This window comes from Trachypithecus francoisi, unplaced genomic scaffold (genome assembly GCF_009764315.1).
Source record: "Trachypithecus francoisi isolate TF-2019V2 unplaced genomic scaffold, Tfra_2.0 Lachesis_group21, whole genome shotgun sequence".
Lineage (NCBI taxonomy): Eukaryota > Metazoa > Chordata > Mammalia > Primates > Cercopithecidae > Trachypithecus > Trachypithecus francoisi.
This window is the reverse complement of record NW_022681467.1, coordinates 25,486,744-25,507,197: the sequence shown is the minus strand read 5'-3', so window position 1 is coordinate 25,507,197 and position 20,454 is coordinate 25,486,744. Positions and strand designations below refer to the sequence as shown.

At 49.6% G+C, this 20,454-nt stretch overlaps 1 protein-coding gene and 1 long non-coding RNA gene across 4 annotated transcripts in view; one reads left to right on the top strand and one right to left on the bottom strand.

Annotated features, from left to right (window-relative positions):
- Positions 1–112: 112 nt before the first annotated feature.
- SDCBP2 (syndecan binding protein 2) lies at positions 113–19,238 on the bottom strand. Of its 2 annotated transcripts, none has more exons than XM_033185947.1 (9): positions 19,108–19,238; positions 10,133–10,205; positions 9,359–9,428; positions 8,084–8,184; positions 3,140–3,298; positions 2,413–2,588; positions 2,163–2,334; positions 1,009–1,100; positions 113–708 (listed from the first exon to the last, which is right to left on the bottom strand). In XM_033185947.1, exons 2-9 carry the CDS (start codon positions 10,184–10,186, stop codon positions 654–656), a joined length of 879 nt encoding a protein of 292 aa, XP_033041838.1. In that variant the 5' UTR covers positions 10,187–10,205; positions 19,108–19,238; the 3' UTR covers positions 113–653. The 2 variants fall into 2 exon arrangements, with proteins under 2 accessions (XP_033041838.1, XP_033041839.1); XM_033185948.1 differs by having other exon boundaries at positions 10,133–10,274; positions 19,108–19,197.
- Positions 14,187–20,454, top strand: part of LOC117068577 — a 54,076-nt gene continuing 47,808 nt past the window's right edge. For both annotated transcript variants that reach the window (XR_004431177.1, XR_004431178.1), the window contains exon 1: positions 14,187–15,269. This is a non-coding gene — a long non-coding RNA (uncharacterized LOC117068577). The remainder of the gene's footprint in view (positions 15,270–20,454) is intronic.

The following is a 20,454-nucleotide window of genomic DNA, read 5'->3' as shown; positions in this document are numbered from 1 at the left end:
AGGCAGAGCCAAATCATGGCTCTCAGAGACCACGCGGAGAAAAGGCCCTGGTCTCACCACAGTTGAAGAGAAAACCAGCCTGGCATGTCAGGGGACCGAGGATTCCAGAAGGTTCAATTACCTTTTTATTTTATTTTCGATAGTTTTGGGGGAATCAATTACCTTTGCGGATGGGTTTTGTTTAAAATCAAATCTTTATTCAAAAGATAGTCAAGGCTGATAACTTATGCAGTCTGTGACAAAGAGCAAGTCAAGGCAAGGAAAAAGCTCTCACAAAGAATGTAGCTCTGTTCTCTTAAATGTATAACTGTTTTCCTGGTGGAGCAAAATTTCTTGAAAGGGGCCCAGTTGCAACTTAAAGAAGTGTTTAGACAGCCTGCCTCCGTGTTCAGCATTTAAATCGGCACAAGAGAATCGGCTGCCTGTGGGCTCTGCCTGAGCCTCAGCCCAGCCTGAAGTCTGAGACTCCAAGGAGGCCTGTGTGTATAAGCGACATACCCACGCCATCCCATGGTCACCCTCCTGGACATGCCCCCCTCACGGCAGCTCCCAGCTTAAGCAGCAGGCCAGCTGCAACCCATCATCCGAGGGTGGTTACCCTTTGCCGCAGGAGGGCGGGAGGCCCACTCTGCCCGCCCTGCCCTCCAGTGGCTTCAGGCATCTGGAATGGAGTGGTCCATGGTGTGGCAGAGCAGGACTGGAGACAACCTGGATACAGCAACAATGGTGGCCAAGTTGGCAGCTCCTTCTCTCCGCCCTCCAGCAACCTCCACCCGCTTCCGAGCCAGCGCATCCTATGTGGGCCTTCATTCCCAGTTCTAAGACTTTCGAATCACCAGAAGCCACAAGCTACCTTGGAGGGAGGGGAAGGGGAAGGGAGTATGGAGCTGGCAGGATCTGTGCCCTGTGTCAGTGCTGAGAAAGTGGAGGTGGCTGAGCCAGGTGCACCCGGGAGGCAGGGAGGTGAGCGGGATGGCAGAGGAGGGGTGAGGAGGGGTGCAGCCTTACTTTTTGACCATGTGCTCGTAGATCACAGTGGGGATGATGGTCAGGGTGACAACGTTCCCAGCTGTGGCCAGAATCTCCATGATCTTTTTGTCCTAGAGAGGAGGCAAGTAAGTGATCACCCTAAGGATTGGGGACCAGGCGCAACTCTACAGGCCCTTCTGTGGAGGGCTCAGCATGGCCACTGCTAGAGGACACCACAGATGCCTGACTGCAGGGCAGGGCTGCCTCAGACCCCGAGCCTGTCAGATGAGGGTCCCAGCAGACTCCCAGGTAAGGTCTTGCTTGAGTGAGAACATGGGTCTCCCACATGTGCCAGGCGGTCCAAACACTAACGCTATGGCCATAGAAGAACCTCTGGCCCTTATTCAGAGCCTATTGACCTTTACTTTACACATGTATGTAATCTGGTTACATGTTTTCTTGATTGTTCCAAAATAAATGCGAGAAGATGTGCTAGACAAGACTAGCGATGGCCACAGGTGGAAATAAAGACAAATGATCTCAAGAAGTGTGTCTGGCTGGGACAAACCTGGTTCTGAAGAGCCTCACGACCCTATGGATTTCTGAATAACAATTTTCTAAAACATTCCTGCTACTGAACATGATCCGCTATACAAAAAAAAAAAGTGCCATAGAGCAAGGAGGTGTCCGTGCAGCCAGCAATAGCTACTATTTATTAAGCACCTACTATGTGCCTGGCACTGTGCTCAGAGCTCTAGGTACACTGTCTTTTTTTTTTTTTTTTTTTTTTGGAGACAGGGTCTCTCTCTGTTGCCCAGGCTGAAGCACAGTGGCATGATCATAGTTCACTGCAGCCTTGACTTCCCAGGCTCAAGTAGTCCTCCCACCTCAGCCTCCTGAGTAGCTGGGACTACAGGCGTGCACCACCACGCTTGGCTAATTTTTTAGCTTTTTTGTGGAAAGAGGGTTTCACATTGCCCAGGCTGGTCTCAAACTCCTGGACTTAAGTGATCCTCCTGCTTTGGCCTCCCAAAGCACCCGGATTACAGACGTGAGTCACCGCACCCAGCCCTATGAACACCATCTTACCTTAGGAAGAGGACGCTGAGGCTCAGGTGGGGTAAGCAAGCGGCCCATAAACCTGAGCCCTCCCACCACCCAGCAGTCCCTCCCCGGTGCGGCCACTGGCCTACCTTCAGCCCGATGACATTCTGCCCATCCACCTCACACACATAGTGGTTGGTGAGGAGCCCGTTGCGGGCAGCAGAACTCCCTTTGACCAGAGAGACAATCTTCCCCTTCTTGATCACGAAGCCGACATGGCCCATGCTGTCCTTGTGCATGGTGACAGTCCGCTGGAACGGCCTGGCAGAAGGGACAGTGAGCTGACCTGGGGACATGGCCGGGGTCAGATGGAGAGGCTGCCCGGGCCTGGCTACTCACCTGTCCCGAACCACCATGACAATCTTCTCGGTTGATGCCTTCTTCACTACCTGATGGGCTTTGCGCGAGCTCCAGCCAGCACAGTCACGCCCGTCAATCTGCAGGATCTGGTCCCCAAAGCGCAGTCCCACAAGGGATGCGGGGGTGTTGGCCTGGACCAACTGCACAAAGAGCCCCTGAGGGAGGCAGGGTCCCAGAGTCAGCGTCCCTGGCCCACCCTAGGCACAGATCCCTCTTCCAAGCTGTTGTTTTCCTCCTGATACTCCAGGAGCCTACAGGGTGCCAGGGGCACGGCTCTGCATGGCGGGCACCAAGGTTACCCCATTTACTTGGGAGGAAACACTCTAGGCCTCATAGTTACGAAGGAGGTGAGTCAGAATTTCAACCCCGGCCTGAGGCTGCACCCCCAAACACTCTACTGGACCATTCACAAAGGCATGGGCTTCCCTGGCATCCGCTGTCTACACCGTCTCCTGGAAGCTAGATGCCCTGGGCAGTGAAGGGCTGGTGGGGAAGGGAGGCTCCTCCAGTGGAGGGCACTGCGCAACCCAGCACCAGCCTCGCCCAAGTCTCAGGGAGGAGGGACTAGGGGCAAGAGCCTGGCCAGTGGGGTTAGGAGGCTCGCTCTGCACCTTCCTTACTGCGGGCGGGACCTCTGAGCTCTGAGGCCCGGCGGGAGAAGGCGTGCAGCTGGAGCTCCTCTTCCCACCCAGCCCCCGCGCCATACCTGGTCGACTGTCCGCAGCCTCAGCCCGGTCTTGCCGCGCTCGTCCTTGCACAGGTGAATCTCGCGCACCCCGGGCTTGATCTCTGCTCGCCGCACGCCCAGGCTGTACCCGGACACCGGTGCCACCATCTGGCCGGGCGCGGGGCCCGAGACCGCTGTCTGCAGACACCAGGGAGCAGGGGGTCAGCCCGGCCCGTGGGGACCCTGTGCCTCAGGAGACACTGGGGTAGGGGTAGGGATGGGGAAAGGAGGATGGAGCGGTCCCCGGGTCCCACCACATCTCCAGTCCACACCTCTCCCCTAGGGCCGAGAGGAGACGTGGCTCCATGCAGCCACTAGGGGGCGTCAAAGTCCATGCCCCTAAAAAGGCAGGGAAATGGGGAGAGAAAGGGCAAGGATATAGGAAGAGGCCCTTCATTTTCCAAGGGAAATTGGCATCAGGAAAATACTCCTTTAAAACTCACTTAAAATAGAAAAAGCCACAGTAAACAGTGAACAACAGGGGATAAAAGGACTGGATTTTTGTCTTGAAAAAAATGTAAAAATATAAAAATTAATGATGCACAAAAAGGCAAGGAACTTCACTCTCCCAACACTATTAAAGATGGTACTGGAAGATCTAGCCAGCACCGCAGGCAAGAAAAGAGGGGGAGTCACACAGATTAGAAGAGAGGAAATAAAACGGTCCCTATTTATAGATGTCATGATGGTCTACTAGAGAATCCCAAAGAATCTACAAATACACTCCTAGATCAAATAAAAGAGTTTAGCAAGGTCCTGGGATACAAAATTAACATATAAGATTCAATTATACTTCTGTATACTAACAACGAACACATGTAAACTGAAATTTTAAATACAACACCAGGCTGGACGTGGTGCCTCATGCCTGTAGTCCCAGCACTTTGGGAGGTCAAGGCAGGTGGATCACTTGAGCTCAGGAGTTCAAGACCAGCCTGGGCAACTGGTGAAACCTCCTCTCTACTAAAAATACAAAAATTAGCTGGGCTGGTGGCAAACACCTGTAGTCCCTGCTACTCAGGTGGCTGAGGCAGGAGAATTACATGAACCCAGGAGGTGGAGGTTGCAGTGAGCCAAGACTGAACCACTGCTCAGTGCAGCCTAGGTGACAGAGTAAGACTCCATCTCAAAAAAAGAAAAGAAAGAAAGAAAGAAAAGAAAGGGAAAAGAAAAGGAATACAATACAATACCACTTACAATCACTCAAAAAAAAAAAAGGAAAAACAAAAGGCCAAGCTCAGTGGCTCACTCCTATAATCCCAGCATTTTGGGAGACCAAGACCAGCGGATCACTTGAGACCAGGAGTTCAAGACCAGCCTAGGCAACAAAGCAAGACCCCCATCTCCATTAAAAACAAAAACAAAACAAAACTTAAAAAAAAAAAAGAAATACGTGTAAATCTAACACAATACATACAGAAATTGTATGCTGAAAATGACAAAATACTGATAAAAGATATCAAAGAAGACCTAAATAAATGGAAGATTCTCTGTATTCATGGGTTGAAAGAATTAGTAAAGCTGTCAATTGTCGCCAAATTGATACACAGATATGACACCATTTCTATCAAAATCTCTACAAGATGTTTTGCAGATCCAGGCAAGGTTAATCTAAACTTTATATGAAAAGACAAAGGAATTTAGAATAGCTAAAACAATGCTGACAAAAAGAAGAGCGAGAGGAATCACTACCAAATTTCAAGACTTATTGTATAGCTACGGTAATCAAGACAGTGTGGTATTGGTGAAGGGATAGACAAGTATCAGTGGAACAAAGTAGAAAATCCAGAAATAGCCTCAAATGAGTAAAGTCAACTGCTTTTTGCAAGAGTGCTTTCAACAAATGGTGTTAGCTGGGGCGCAGTGGTTCATGCCTGTAATCTTAGCAATTTGGGAGGCCAGTGCAGGGAGATCAGCTGAAGTAAGGAGTTCAAGAGCAGCCTTTGGCAACAGGGTGAAACCTCATTTCTACAAAAATACCAAAATTAGCCGGGTGTGCTGGAAAGTGCCTGTGGTCCCAGATACTCAGGAGGCTGAGATGGGAGGATTGCTTGAGCCCGGGAGGCAGAGGTTGCAGTAAGCCAAGATCATGTCACTGCACACCAGCCTGGGTGACAGAGTGAGACCCCATCTCAAAACAAACAAACAAACAAAACAACAAAAAAAGCAAATGGTGCAACCATGGCAAAAATATGAGCTTTGACTGAAACCTAACTCCTTACAAAAAAATTAACTCAAATTCGATCATAAATTTAAATGCAAAACATAAAACTACAACAATTTTAGAAGAACATGAAGGAGAAAATCTTTTGGACTTAGGGCTTGGTAAATATTTCTTTACAAAGTACAAACCACAAAAGAAAAAAAAATCAATAAACTGGACCTCATCAAAATTCAGAACTTTTAAGCTACAGACTGAGAGAAAATGCAAACCACTTATCTGACAAAGGACTTTAGAATATATAAAGAACTCCCAAAACACTACAAACAAGCCCCAGCTTGGCCAACATAGCAAGACCTTGTCTCCACAAAAAATAAAAGTAACAATAATAAAAGAAATTAGCTGGGCATGGTAGTGTGCACCTGTGGTCCCAGCTACTCGGAAGGCTAAGGTGGGTGGATCACCTGAACCTGGGAGGTAGAGGCTGCAGTGACCTGTGATTGCACCACTGCACTGCAGCCTAGACAATAGAGCGAGACCCTGTCTTAAAAAACAAGAAGAAAACAAGCCAATTAGAAAATGAGTAAAATATATGAAGAAACATTTTACCAAAAAGAATATACAGATGGTAATAAGCACATGAAAAGATGGTCCACATCATCAGGTGTCAGGGAAATGCAAATTAAGACCATGATGAGCCATCACTATACCTATCATAATGGCTAAAATATAAAATAGTAATAACACCAAATTCTGGTGAAGACATGAAGAAACTGGAGCACTCATGTATTGCTCACAGCAAAGTAAAACGGTACAGCCACTCCAGGAAAGAGTTTGGCAGTTTCTTTTTGAGACAGAGTCTCGCTCTGTTGCCCAGGCTGGAGTGCAGTGGTGTGATCTTGGCTCACTGCAGCTTCCACCTCTTGGGCTCAAGCACTTCTCCTGCCTTGGCCTCCTGAGTAGCTGGGACTACAGGCACAAGCCACCATACCCGGCTAATTTTTGTATTTTTTGTAGAGACGGGATTTCACCATGCTGCCCAGGTTGGTCTCGAACTTCTGGGCTCAAGTGATCCGCCTGTCTCAGCCTCCCAAAGTACTGGGATTACAGGCATGTGCCACCAACCTGGTGGCAGTTTCTTTAAAAAAATCTAAACATACATTTGTCATACAGCCTGGCAATTGCACTTTGGGCATTTATCGTAGAGAAATGAAAATGTATGTCTATACAAAAACCTGCATATGAATAACTTTGTTTATAACCACCAAAAACTGGGAACAACTTAACCATTCTTCAACAGGTTCAACAAACTGTGGTACATTCACATCATGGAATACCACTCAGCAGTAAAAAGGAATAAACTATTACTGACATACACAACAGCCTGGATGGATCTGGAGGGTATTGTGCTGAGTGAAAAAAGCCAACCTCAAATGGTCAAGATACTGTACGATTCCACTTATGTAACATTCTGAAATGATAAAACTACAGAGATGGAAAACAGAGGGCTGGCTGGCTGCGAGGGTTAGGGAGGGTGGCAAGGGGGCAGGTATGACTATACAGAAGCAGCCTGGGAAGGAGGTGGTTGTGGTGATGAACTAGTTCTGTATGGATTGCGGTGCTGGTTACATGAGTCTACACACTGATGAAATGACACAGAACTAGAGACACATGGTTCCCGCATAAGACTCCTGGTTTTGATAGTGTGCTACAGCTGTGGAAAACGTAACCGTTGAGGAAACTGGGTGAAGGGTATTAACGACTTCTCTGTACTCACTTTGCATCTTCCTGGGAATCTACTGTTTAACAACAAAAAGTTAAAAGTCATAGACAATTTTAAATTATAAAAATATGTTCATCTTATATTTTTATCAAAATTAAGGTTGAAGGCATTTATGTCCTAATTATCGGAGCAAAGAGTGATGAGAGTGGGGCTGCCTGCAGAAGGATCTCCTTTGCTTCACGTCTGCCTTTCACAGCATGACCATGAAGGGGGCCATTGTGGAGAAACACCCCAGGGTGCCTTCAGTTCTTCTCAAGGTCCCACACGGCCTCATCCTTGTGGATTTTCTCCTGTCAGATCCTCATTTTGGCAGTGGCTTTGTATGCATCTGTGACAGTTCTCCATCGTCACGTCCATCAACTTCATGAAATTCCCCAGCCTTAGCAAGCTTTGCAGTTCATACTTTCAGGTTCATCGACTCAGGATGAACCTGGCAGGAAGACTGACAGGTGGGATGCAGGGATGCTAGAGCTAACTGGTAAGGGGCTTAGGTGGGGACTGATTCTACAGGTGAATATGTTTTCAGTAGCAAATATTTCTGTGATGGTGTCTTTTGTCCCCGAAGCCATGGGAAGCAGGAATTGAGGCCTTGTTGTTTAATTTGGGGACCAGAGCTGGGTGACAATCTCCTGACCTCTCGGCTCTGCTTATCCATGCTGGCAGCCCTGCTTTTGATGCCCCCGGGTTCACACCGGGTTTAACAGCCTCCCTTCTCGTCCAGCTCAGGCCCACGGTCAAACAGCAAGCCCTGGTTCCCCAGCTCCAAGGCTTGTGGGAAGATCTGAAACCATGAAAGCCCATAGTGCTTTTCATGAAGCCTCAGAATGAACGGTGCCATCAAGAAACAGAGCCACCAGAGTGCTGGGGAGAGGGGAGGTCCAAGCACAGAGAGAAAGAAGGTCTGTTGAAATGGCAAGACCAGGAAAGAGGGAGGATTGGGAGGTTCTGTGCCCACAGCAGGCAGAAGCCAAATACATACACTGTCACCCTCCGGAATCTGAAGCAAGCTCTGCTGGACTTCTTGGCTGGAGAGGGAAAGACCCATATAATTTTCCAATTCTGCCAAGTTTGGGTACAAAACTGATGGGGAAAAAAGGAAGAATAAATGTATCATTCGAGGGCATGTGCTTCCCCATACCTGCCTGGCTCCCCTGGGGCTGCTCATTTTTATTAAGCAATGGAGGCTGGGAATGGTGTTTATTTCCAAGACTGCGGGGTATCCCCAGGAACACTCACTGGTGAACGCTCCTCAGAGGGCCCAGGTGCAGGGTGGCACACCGAGTCCTCATGCACCACTTTGCTATTCAACTCCACTGGCTTTTATTTGACACCCAGAAACCTCTGCATCCCTCACTGAATGGTTCCCACCAGGACTGGCAGGGTCCTCATCCCTTCTTATAAGGATTTGTGTCCTTATAAGAAGAGACAACAGAGGGCTCATGCATGCGCTCTCATGCTGTAGCTCTCTCGTGTTCGCGTTTTCTCTCTCTCTCTCTCAAGCAAGTGCACGGAGGAAAGGCCAAGTAAGGACTCAGTCAGAAGGTGGCCATCTGCAAGCCAGGAAGGGAGCCCTCGCCGAAACTGAATTGGCCAGAACCTTGATCTTGGGCTTCCAGCCTCCAGAACTCTGGGAATATACATTTCTGCTGTTGAAGCCATCCAGCCTTTGGTATTTTGTTATGGAAGCCTGAGTTGAATAAGGCAAGTGGGGTTCTGGTTCCTTCTCTCTTTGAGCCGCTATCTGCCATCCACTTCTCCTCCACCTGCCCCCAACCCAGACCAGCCACAGTTCCAGCAAGGAAGTCTGACAAGTGTGGTATTTCATTCCTGGGGTCACACAAGATTGGGTCACCAGAACGGTGCTGACATGCTGATTTACGGTGACTCGAATCATTTATATAAACAGAGGCCCCACAAATGATATCACATTCTCAAGGCAGCCTTGCTGGGGGCATCAGAGAGGCCACAGCTTTCCTAACGCTGAGCTGGGTTTGGAAGGATAAACAGGGGTTCACCAGGCAGTCAAGGAGGGAGGGGAATAGCATGGGCACAGGCCCTGGGAGGTGAGGTGACTCAGCCCAGGTCAACCAGGCAGTAAGAGGTGGGTGGCAACTGGGAGCCTGGTCCTCTCCTCCCTCCATGTTGAGTGCTTAACCCTGGAGCCTCCCATACCTTTGGCATTGCCAAGCTTCCCTGATGACCTCTTCCCTGAAAGGACTGGGCACCCAGAAGCCCCCCACCCCAGCTCACCTACCTGGTGGTGGGGAAATGGCTGCCGCCTGGACTGGTAGGGCTGGCATCTTGGGCGAGGCTCTGGCCTGGGCCTGGGGAGGAGCAGGGAGCACTGGTCAGCTGTGGCCAGGACCCCAGGAACCCCAGAGCCTGGAGCTCCATGAGGCCAGGGTCTGGGCATTAGGTGTGTGAGTGGGCCTGGGGTGTGGGGGAAGTGTCCACCAACCCTCAGAGCTCAAGATCATGTAAACATGGCCTCCACAGATGTGTCTTTTCCTGGAAGGAGGTTCTGGGGGACTGTGACCCACCTGATGTCACAACCTGTTTACTGCCTGCAACAGGCAGAACATCAAGACCCATCTCCCAATCAAGTTCTCCGCTGCAAAGTCCAAAATTCTCAAAACTCACTGGAACCACAGAGTGCTGGGATGGAGGAAGAGGGGGCTTCTGGGGGCTGAGCAGACCAATGCCCATGCCCACGAGCCTTGTTTCCTCTGAAGTCCTGCCTGAGAGCATGGGGCCTGCCCATTCTGGAGGGAGGGAGAGCTGGGCCTGGGCAGAACAGAGCGGGCATGAGAGAGGCATGCGCGCAGCTGCTTGGTCTTTTCCATTCTTGCTGTAACACCACTGGCATGGCACCCTGGATGTCTTATTTGCCCAGCAGGCCCTGCAGTGGAGACCTACAATGACCTGAGGCCTAAGGGAATCTCCAAGTGGCCCCAATTCCCAGCACCTTCCAGGATAATCCCCAAGATCCCCTTCAGGGAGTCCAGATGAATGGAGTCTGGTGACTTACCTGAATGGCCTGGTCCACTTTTAGGTCTTCTAGAGATGGGTACAGGGATGCCATGGCTGATTCTTGGAACACCCTGCAGAGTGCAGAGGGTGGGGAAGGATAAGGATGCAGCTGATGCCACCTTGAGAGGAGGCACAGACATCTGCAACAGCAAGTGGGTTGGAACTTAATATTCAAACAGAAAGGCAGCAGGGCACTTAGAATCCCTCCCCGAACTCCACCCCAATCCCCTCTCGATATTCAAACTCTACTGTATTCCACCCATCTCCAGCCTCACTGTCAACTTTTAATCTTGGCCACAATGAAGTAAGACCAGTAGGAAATTTATAAAGACTCTCACACAAACTGTAGCAGAACTTAGACCCTCAACAGGGCACTGCTCCAGAGGAGGAGGGAACGGAGAGTGGAGAGGCACCATGAACACTTATTTACTAAACACCTTATCATTGTCTCAGGGAGAATCAGCAGGACCTCTCAGCAAGGTGCCCAGAGAAAGTGAAAGGAATGACTTCTCAAGAAATGTTTTATTCCCTTCCTGACGAAACGTGGGGAAGGAGCAGTCTGCCTTTCTGGGCTCCTTCCCTTTACCCACTAACCACTGGCTCTGTCACACCTCCAGGCTTCACTGAGGCAGTCCACTTCAACTGGAGCCCCTGCCCAACCTCCTTGTCACCCTCGGTTCCTGTGGGACATGCCTTGCCTGGCTCCAGGCACTACGGTCACTGCCCCTACCACCCAGGAACCTGCCCTCCAGGACAGCACTGGGGCAGCCTCCTGCCTGAACTCACCACTTGTCCTGACTGCAGTTCTGAGGGGTCAAGGTGTGTCTTATTCACCCCACTGAACCCACATGTGATAGGTACACATGATAAAGGAATGCCTGCTGGTGGCACAGGAAACTGAGGGGCCTGTGCCAGGGTGATATGACTCCAGGCTTCCCAGGACCAGATCCGCTGGGTACCTCCCTGAGTGACCACAGGTGCGTCGAGGACATCCTCATCCATCACTGCTCCTTCTCCTCCCTCTGCACCTGCTGCCTTGACCCCCCTGTCATCCTTGGCCCCACCCCCACTATCCCTTCTTATCTGTCATCAAATCCCATCTCTCCTACATCCCATGTTGTGCAGGTCCCCATCATCTCCCTGACCCTCCCCAGGTGCCACGACACCCTCCAAACATGCTGCTGCCTCCCCTCCTGCCCTCCTGCTCCTCTCCAGACAGCAGCCACCAGGCCCTTTGTGTACACACTTGGGATGTCATGCCCTGGCTGAAAGCCCCCCAGTGACTCCCCTGCCTTGGGAATGTACTTTCCTTAAAGTGGCTCACAGGCCTTCACGATTTCACCAGAGACTGGAACTGGTGGGCCCAGGGCCAGATGGAAATACATTTTATTTGACCTTGTGGAGTACTGTCAATGTTCAGATTACCAGCTTAAATGCAAGGCTCAAGGTACTAGATTTAATAATCTAATTTCCCACTGCTCCTGAAAAACAGGAAGCTTTGGCAACCCTGGACTGTAGCAGAGTAGCTACAATTGAGTAGCAGCAGACTCCAGGGTGACCCAGTCCACCATCCTCTATTGGCTCTTACACCCAGACCATTGTACTCACTGGCGCCAAGTCCCGAGAGATACTTGTTTATAACCCTTGTCTACCTCTCCAGCTTCATTTCTTGCCTTATGTCCTTTCAGCTGCTACTTTCAGCTCCAGCCACAATGAGCTACTTTCACATCCTTGAATGTGATTCCTCCCGTCTCTTTTGCATGTGTTACTCCTTCTATCTGGAATACCCCTCCTCTCCCTGCTCCTTGCTTGGCCAACTCCTCATAATTTTCCAGTCTCAGATCCGTGAGCTCCTCTTACAGGAAGCCTTCTTTGATTTGTTCTCCCCCTAGCCCCTGCTCCATGTCCTACTCCTGTTGAGTATTCACGAGTCCTGTGTTGCCTCTTTGCTTGTCTGTCTACCTCCTTAGGAGTTCCAAGATGGCAGGAACAGGGGCTTCTCCTTTGCTGTGAAGCGTCTAACCCCTAGCATGGAGGCTAGCTCGATCATATTGCCAGGAGCAACGCATTCTACCTGGGCTTCCACTTTTCTCCTTGTAAAGTAAAGCTCTAGTATCCTAAGAACACCCACTTTCCTGGATGAAACAAGGACCAGAAGTCCCATATGTGCCTCTCACAGTCCTGTTTTGTTATTATTATTATTTTGAGACAGGGTCTCACTCTGTTGCCAAAGCTGGAGTACAATGGCGCGATCTTGGCTCACTGCAATATCCAACTCCCGGGCTGAAGCCATCCTCCCACCTCAGCTTCCCAAGTAGCTGGGATATAGGTGCATACCACCGCACCTGGTTAATTTTTGTATTTTTTGTAGAGACAGGGTTTCAGCATGGTGCCCAGGCTGGTCTTGAACTCCTGGGCTCAAGCAATCTGCCCACCTTGGTCTCCCCAAGTGTCGGGATTACAGGCGTGAGCCACTATGCCCGGCCTTTTGTTTTTAAAATCTGAATTAGTGCCAATATTTAAAAATCTGGAAATACAAAATTCGTCACTTCTGACTTGTATTGAAAAAAATATAAACACTTGGCAAGGCAAGAGCTGGAATAGTGCATGGCAACACTCAGCGGGGCTGAGTCACAGCCTACCTCGTAGATGGGGCTGTACGTGCTTTCCTGTTTCCCCAAGTACCCATCAGCCCTTCACTGATTTATGTTGCCTGCTTGGTTCCTGGAGGCAGCCAGTTCCAGACCCTTGCCCTAGCCTGGCCTTTGGGGTAGAAATGACCATCCCAACAGGACAGGAATTTCCTAGGAGGAGAGGGAGTCTGGCTCTGACTTCCTTTAGACCACCTGGGGGAAGAGACCCCTTTGTTTATGGCCTTCCCCACTGTGTACACACGCTGAGGTTTTTAATCTTAGGATAGTCCTCAGCAGCTATCATCTGCCAAAACATGACCTGCCACCAGGACCATGCATGAACAGGAGATGTGAAAACGAGCGGCCACTCCTGCCTGATTTTCCTGATATTTAAGCAGTAGAGCACTTATATTTTTGTCAGCTGTCCCCTGGGAGAGCAGGGAGTCGGAGATCCATTTCCTGGAAATCACTCCCGGGCCAGATCACATAACACTTTTTCTGTGTCTGAGACCCTTTCACCACTGCCACCTTCTGTGGGTCCATCTCAGTGCTGGGATGCGGGGAAGTGAGAAAACAGGTACAGTCATTCCTTGGGCTAGGTTCCAGGACAATGCCTCTCACCCCCCACCCATCAGATACCAACATCCACAGATGCTTACGTCCCTTACATAAAGTGGCATAATATTTGCATATAACTTATGCACATTCTCCTGTATACTTTAAATCATCTCTAGATTACTTACAATACCTAATACAATGTAAATGCTAAGCAAAGTTATACTTTATTTTTATTTGAATTTTTTGTTGTATTTTTAAAAATTTTTATTTTTAAATATTTTCTGTCCATAGTTGGTTGAATCCATGGATGCAAAACCTGGGGATACAGAAGTCATACTGTATCCCCTGCCTTGTAGCAGCTCACAATATAGTGGGGAATGGTTCCCTGGTGGTGAACATGCTGTGCTTCACTCAATCATTCAAAACATTTGAGTGTCCACTGTGTGCCAGGAATGCTGGTCCCTCTGCTTTGCACATCATCCTCCTTGGTGTGATGCTCCTTCAGGCCTCAGTTCAGATGCTACTTCTCTGCTTGGCTTTTCCAGGCTGCATGATACCCAGCCGCCTGGCTGGGTCTTCCCATGTATTCCATTCCTGACCTGTACTGCCCCTGTTGCCAAACTATTTATTATATTAGGTGATTAATATCTGGGTATTTTCTTACACTGGACCTCACTCATAAGGGCAGGAGCTCTGTCCCGTTCACACACGATCCTTCCCCACCACGATACTGCCCAGCACACACATGCTAGCAAAAATTATTTGACTGAATAAATCAGTGGTTTTCCAAGGAACGGATTGGAAATTTGTGTGGGCATTTTTGGCTGTCACAAGGCTGAGGGGACAGTCATATTCCTGGGATGGGGGGGGGGGCGGGCAGGGATATGAAATTCCTGTAATGGATGGGACAGTCCATTACAGTTACCATAATAAATGGTCCTGTCCCGCACAACTTTCAGATATCTTGCCAAACCTTCAAGTAAGCCAAAACTCTGTTATAATTGGATGTATATACAATCACAATGAATTTTTCCCTAGTTTTAATACACACTAGATTGTCTGGAAATGCATACACTAGGTTGATTGTGGGGAGTTACACTTTGCTCACCATTCTGGAAAATCACTGCCCACCCTGCTCACCACGGGTGAGTCACCCGAACAGCATGCCCACGTCTATGCCTATGAGTAGCTGTCACAGTGACTCCACGCTTCTATATAAATATATTTAGCCTTTGACTCAAGATATAAGATATAAACTGTTGGCAAAATTCAGCTGAATATTGTCTTCACTAGTAAATCTAAGCTGACGCCTAAGTCAGGTACAAGCACGATTGGGTGTAAGCCAGCCTCAGCTTTTACAAAGTGAAATGCATATTCTTTTATTAGAAATTACTTTCATTTCCCTGCCTTCTTTATAAAGAAAGGGCATCATATTGATTTTTTTACACGGGGGAACCATCACCTGGGCTGCAGCCCCAGGACGAACTTGTCCCTTCCCTCGGCCTCAATTTCCTGCTTTGGGAAGTAGGAGCCACGAGGCACAACATCCACTGCGCCACAAGAGAGAGGTCCAACGCAACGGTCTCTAGGACCTGCCTCCACCCCAGCCTCAGTTTCCCATCTGTCACATCGTTCCATGATCCCGAAACGATTACAACTCCCTTCGCAGCCCCAAACCAACCGGAAGCGACATCTTCCGGTTGCTACAGGTTACGGCGGTTGCTATGGGCTACGGCGCCTGCGCAGAAACCCCGTCCAGTGACGCGACAGCTTCTGGAGCGCATGCGTCTCGCCCACCGTGGCCCGGGGTGACTCCCACGATCCCTGGCGGCTGCGGAGTGGAAAATGGCGGCCTCCTTGCCGCTTGGGTTACTAGAGTCCACCCAGTCTCGTGCTTTCTCCGGGCGCCCGTAGCTGGCGCCGGCATCCACAAGAATAGATCAGGTAAAGCAGCAGAGTAAGGGATAGGAAGGCTCGGTCGGGCTCTGCGGCCCCTCTTTACCGGATTGGAGGCTGCGCGGGTGAAATCGAGCTTTAAACTCCTCTGGCCTCTGAACACTATTTGTATCCTCCGAAGGAGGAGGACTTATAAGATTCTATACTTAAGGCAGCCGTGGAAAGGGAGGAGAACCAGGTCGGCCCGCGCGCTCCCGGCTGCTTTTGCTCTCCCTTTGGCTTCGGAAGCGTCAAGTCCCAAAGTATTTCCTACCAATTGTGACGTCACCCTTCCTCCCACCCTTTCTCACCCATTTCTTGTCTGGCCGTGACTTCTGACCCAGTGTTGTGCAAAAAATGCCCCGCCCCACCCTACGCAGATTCACCTCGGGTCCCACCCACCAGTGACTGAGTGATTGGGCTTCTGCTACCTAGGGAAGGGTTCTTGACTTGGCTGGGCAAATCAGTTCCCACAGCAAAATCAGACCGAAAGCCTGTTGTGAGGGACTCAGGCAGTTGGATCTGGCGTATAGGAGGAAGGCTAGGGCAATCAGGAAAGTCTCCTGGAGGAAGGAAGAAGACCCTGACTGGGCCATGTAGGATGGATGTTCAAGTGGGAAAAGAGTGTGCTGTTCCAGGGACAGGGAGGCCCAGGCCTGAGAGTCCAGTTGCCTTGTGGATCCCGTTTACCTCGCAGGTTATCCAAACTGGACTCACAATTTTCCCCAGCTGTGCCGCGCCTCCACAGCAGTCCTACTAAATCCACCCATGGGCTATGTCAGACATCTGGGAGTTATCCTCACCTCCCTTTCCTTTCTGAAGCCATACCTAATTCTTGCGTTCATATTTCTGTGACCTGACTTCTGGTAATGTTTCTGTTGTTACCACATCATCTCTCCACACTCATCATGAAATTCATTTATTCCAAACTACTTTAGGTTGAGTCCTAAAACTCAGCCTGCTAGTTCATGCCTCCATGCTTTTGCAGGTGCTATTCCCTCTGTCTTAAGTATCATTCATGCCTTCTCTCTTTTCCTTGTTGTGAACTCTTCTTCCTCCAGTTCAAAGCTTTCCACCACATGTACCCATGGAGATTGGCAAACCTCCCTTCTCTAGACTACAGCATTTCTTCTATTTGCCTCTTCATCATTCATTCCACAAGTGTTTATTAATCACCTACTGTGAGCAAGGCCTTCTGCATTTCCTGGGTTGAATTTCTACTGTGCTGTGTTTGTTTGCTCATCTCCCTCACTGGTCAGGAAATGTCACTCATTTGTTAACCCCCAGTGCTGAGCACAGTGCCTGGTACACAATAGGTGTCCCATTACTCTTTCTGAAAGGAGTGGAAAAGCAGGCACAGAGAGAAGAGAAAGCCTGATATCCTAAATATACAGTCTTTCTTCCCTGCCTGTCTGTGTTTGCAGGCAATAAGTAAAAAGTCTTTCGAAGAATAACTTGGGCCTGGAAAGGGAGAGAATCCACGACCCTAACGAGTTAGGTTGAAAGGTTGCCTGGCTCCTATAATCTGACAATGGAAGTTTGCTCAGTTCTGTGCTGATGGCTTCCCACAAGTAACTGGCTCCTCTGAAAGGAAAAGAACCCACCTAACCCCTCTATCCCAGAGGAATTTTCCTCTCCCACAGCCCTTTCCAGATTTCCATCCCTGAGCTTCTGTATTTTTTGATATTATAAGCAATAACAACACCCACAGCAAACCAGTAGTTGGGCTTCGGAGATCAGCAGGGCTGACAAGGGGACTTCAGCCCCCATCTTTGAACTTAGAGTGAGAACACTCTGGAACACTTTGTTCCAAAGAGCTGAAGTGATGAGACTCCCACTCGTTCCTGTGGACAGCTCATCCATCCTTTACAAGACAGTGTGCGGGAGGGAAGCGTGGGTTAGAGTGTCAGAGGAATAGCTCCTGGAAGGCCAAATTAGCTCAGGGATATGGTGAGTCGGAATAGAAGAAGCTGTTGCTAGGCCACCAGCATGTCCCCGCTCCTCCTCTCGGGGCTGCACTGCCTGCTGGAGAAAAGGTGCGACTTCCTCATGAACCCAGGCCCAGGCAGGGCAGGGTTCAAACTGACTGCTTCTGACTTGTGAGAGCACAGCATAGTCAAATCCCTTTTGAATGTCATTTCTTCCTTTGTAATCTGTATAACAATAGTTGCATCACAGTTATCTGGAGACTGAAAGATTTTTAAAAAGAGATAAGGTGTATATGGGAAGCATTTAGCACACTACCTAGCACATAATAGGCATTCAGTAAAAGTTAACTGTTAGGCCGGGCGCGGTGGCTCAAGCCTGTAATCCTAGCACTTTGGGAGGCCGAGACGGGCGGATCACGAGGTCAGGAGATCGAGACCATCCTGACTAACACGGTGAAACCCCGTCTCTACTAAAAACTACAAAAAACTAGCCGGGCGAGGTGGCGGCGCCTGTAGTCCCAGCTACTCGGGAGGCTGAGGCAGGAGAATGGCGTGAACCCGGGAGGCGGAGCTTGCAGTGAGCTGAGATCCGGCCACAGCACTCCAGCCTGGGTGACAGCGCGAGACTCCGTCTCAAAAAAAAAAAAAAAAAGTTAACTGTTTGTTCATTGTTTCAACACTTACTTATTGAGGACCTACTAAGTCTGAGTACTGTTCTAGGTATCAGCAGTGAAGGAAAGAAGAATTGGTCCCCAAATGTACTTTCTTTGGGGGAGGAGCTGGATAAATAGGCTCTGTGATTTTGTGTGATGTGTTAGATGGTGGGAGGCACTGGAGAGAAACAGCAGGATGGAGGGTCATGTCAGGAGGTTCAGAAACCTTGCTGGCGGGATGGGGTGACATTTGAGGAAAGGCCTAACGGAGTGGGTACGGCCATTGCAGAGGCTGTTAGGTGGGAGTTAGTGTTGCGTTTAGAGAACATTTAACCAGTGAGAAGCCGGTTGCGCAGAGAGGGAGTAAGGAGGAGTAGTGGGGAGGAGGCTGGAGAAGTGACAGGGGCCAGATCCTGGAGGGCCTGGAGGCCATGGTGAGGACTTTGGCATTTACTGTAGTGAGATGGGAGCCACTGGAGGATTTGGAGCAGCAGAGTGCCAAGGGTTATTTTGACAGGCCTCCTCTGGCTGATGTTTGGAGGATGGGCTTACAGGGCAGGAGTGGGAGCTGGAACCCAGGTGGGAAGTGATGGTGGTGGAATTGTCATGAGCTTGGGCCACTGTTTGTCGAAGCTGCCTGTCCAGTGCCTGCCCAGCCCGCAGGCTCGTTTTCTGCCCCATTTTCTGAGACCCTGCCGAGGAGGGCATGCACTGACTCCTGTGTCCAGTATGTCATTCCATTCTCCTGACTTTGTGGGCTATTTTCAGTCTCCAGATGAAGAAGCCAGTTCTTAGAAAGGTGAAGCCCCTGGCGCAGTTCCCCAGCAGGTGTTTCAGTGCTGTAGCAGGAAGGTTTTTGATAGAAACAGCTTCAGGCCAGAGAAGGAGGCCTGGGCTGTAGATTCCTTGGGAGAAATGGACTTTTTGCCTGCCTGCAGCCTCTGGTTTCAGCTGGAATTGGCCTTTCAAGGAGCAAAGTGTGGGTCTCATCTCCTTGAGCACAGTCATGGGCAGTGAGAAGGCACCGGGGGCCCTCATGATGTCTGGGTGAAGAAAATCACTCGGCCATCAGTCAAACCTGGCCCAGGGCTAGGATCAGAAGAAGACACCCCACTTTCACACTCGACTCCTGGAGTGAAGCACTTCAATATGAAGCTGCCTGGGAAGTCGCAGAAGGGAAGGGGCAGGGAGGGAAGGAGACAGGGTGAGGGCAGGTCTCACTCATCCCAGTCCCAGCCAGGATCAGGTCAGGGCCCCAGCGCTTACCTGCAGGCCAGGTGCTGCTCCACGGCCTTCTCCAGCCACTGCCGCTGCTGAATCTGTTTCCCTCCCTGGAATATAGCCCTGTCTCAGCTGGCTTCCTGCTCTGGGGAGGGTGGTGCCCATCTCCTGTTCAGCTGACTCACCTTGGACTGGGAAGGGCACAGGTGAGGGCCGTGGCCGGGTAAACAAGGCAGGTTGCCAGCCCAGAGGAGGCCTTTGGCCTTAGTCTAGATTTGGAGGTGGGATTAAAGCCCTCACAGCTGCTGTTCAGAAGTTTATGAACCAAGACTTGTTGGCCTTTTCTCAAATAGCTCTACATTTGGGTTGGACACCTAGTCCTGCTGATCGGGAAAGCAGTTGACTAGAGGGTGTTTTGTGGTAGGTATCTAGGGGTCTAGGCCAGGATATTGAAAAGTGGTCATATCCTGTGACCCAGCATTTCTTCTGGGAATTTGTTGTAGTGGAGTCACAGGGCCCATCCATCACTGCTGCTTCTAGTAAGGAAAATGTAGAAATCCCAAATGCCCATCTCTGTGGTCTGCTTAAATAAATCATTATCTGTGGAAGATCACAGAGCTATTAAAGTCATTTAAGGAAGAAGGTATGAGGAAATATTTCTGAGATTCTAGTGAGATGTTGAAAAATCGATATTGTGAATCTCCTCTTGCATTTTGTTTTCATTTTTTGTAAAGTGGATGTGTGTTGAAAGCAGTCTAGGAGGACATACACTAAAATGCTGAGTATCTCTGGCTAGTGGCGTTGAGGATGAGGTTTTCAGTTTGTACTTTTGTGTGTTCCAAGGTGGTTTTTTGTTTTGTTTGGTTTCTGTTTTTTTAAGTTAGCTTTTGCTCTGAATGCTCATGACTTGTGTAAGGGGGGAGCAATTAAGTTTAATTATTTTAACGGGAATTTAGATTGGTTGTCTCCTGGGAGCGGAACTAAGGAGCTGTGTGCTGAGGTGGAGATTTTTTTTTTATGGCACATTTTTTGGTGTCTTAAATTTTGAAAAGTTTAAATGTACTACTTATTCCAAAAATAATTATATAAATTTGAACAGAAAAGGAGGAAGAATTTAGTTTAGATCCTGGTGGGTTTGGTTGGATGAGGGTGCCTGTCCCACTGGGTGCCTGGGCAGGGACGGGGGCCCCGTGTGCTGGCCAGTCCCATGAGGATTGACGGTGTACACACTCAGGGTGTGTCAGTATCTGGGTTGCTCTCTGGACCAGGCAGGCCCACGTCACAGTCCCCATGACGCACCTGGCAGAGTTGAACTAGCCTTGAGCATCAGATCTTCTGCCTGCCTATGAAGAGCTTACAGCCCAGAGTCCCACACAGGAAACACACAATAGG

What these genes read in the sequence shown, in the direction of transcription:
- SDCBP2 (XM_033185947.1), bottom strand. Translation starts at nt 10,186, where the DNA reads ATGGCATCCCTGTACCCATCTCTAGAAGACCTAAAAGTGGACCAGGCC. An exon ending in AGCCATTTCCCCACCACCAG is followed by an intron (nt 8,185 to 9,358) that starts GTAGGTGAGCTG and finishes TTTCCCCATCAG; the next exon opens with TTTTGTACCCAAACTTGGCA. An exon ending in GTCATGGTGGTTCGGGACAG is followed by an intron (nt 2,335 to 2,412) that starts GTGAGTAGCCAG and finishes CCCTTCTGCCAG; the next exon opens with GCCGTTCCAGCGGACTGTCA.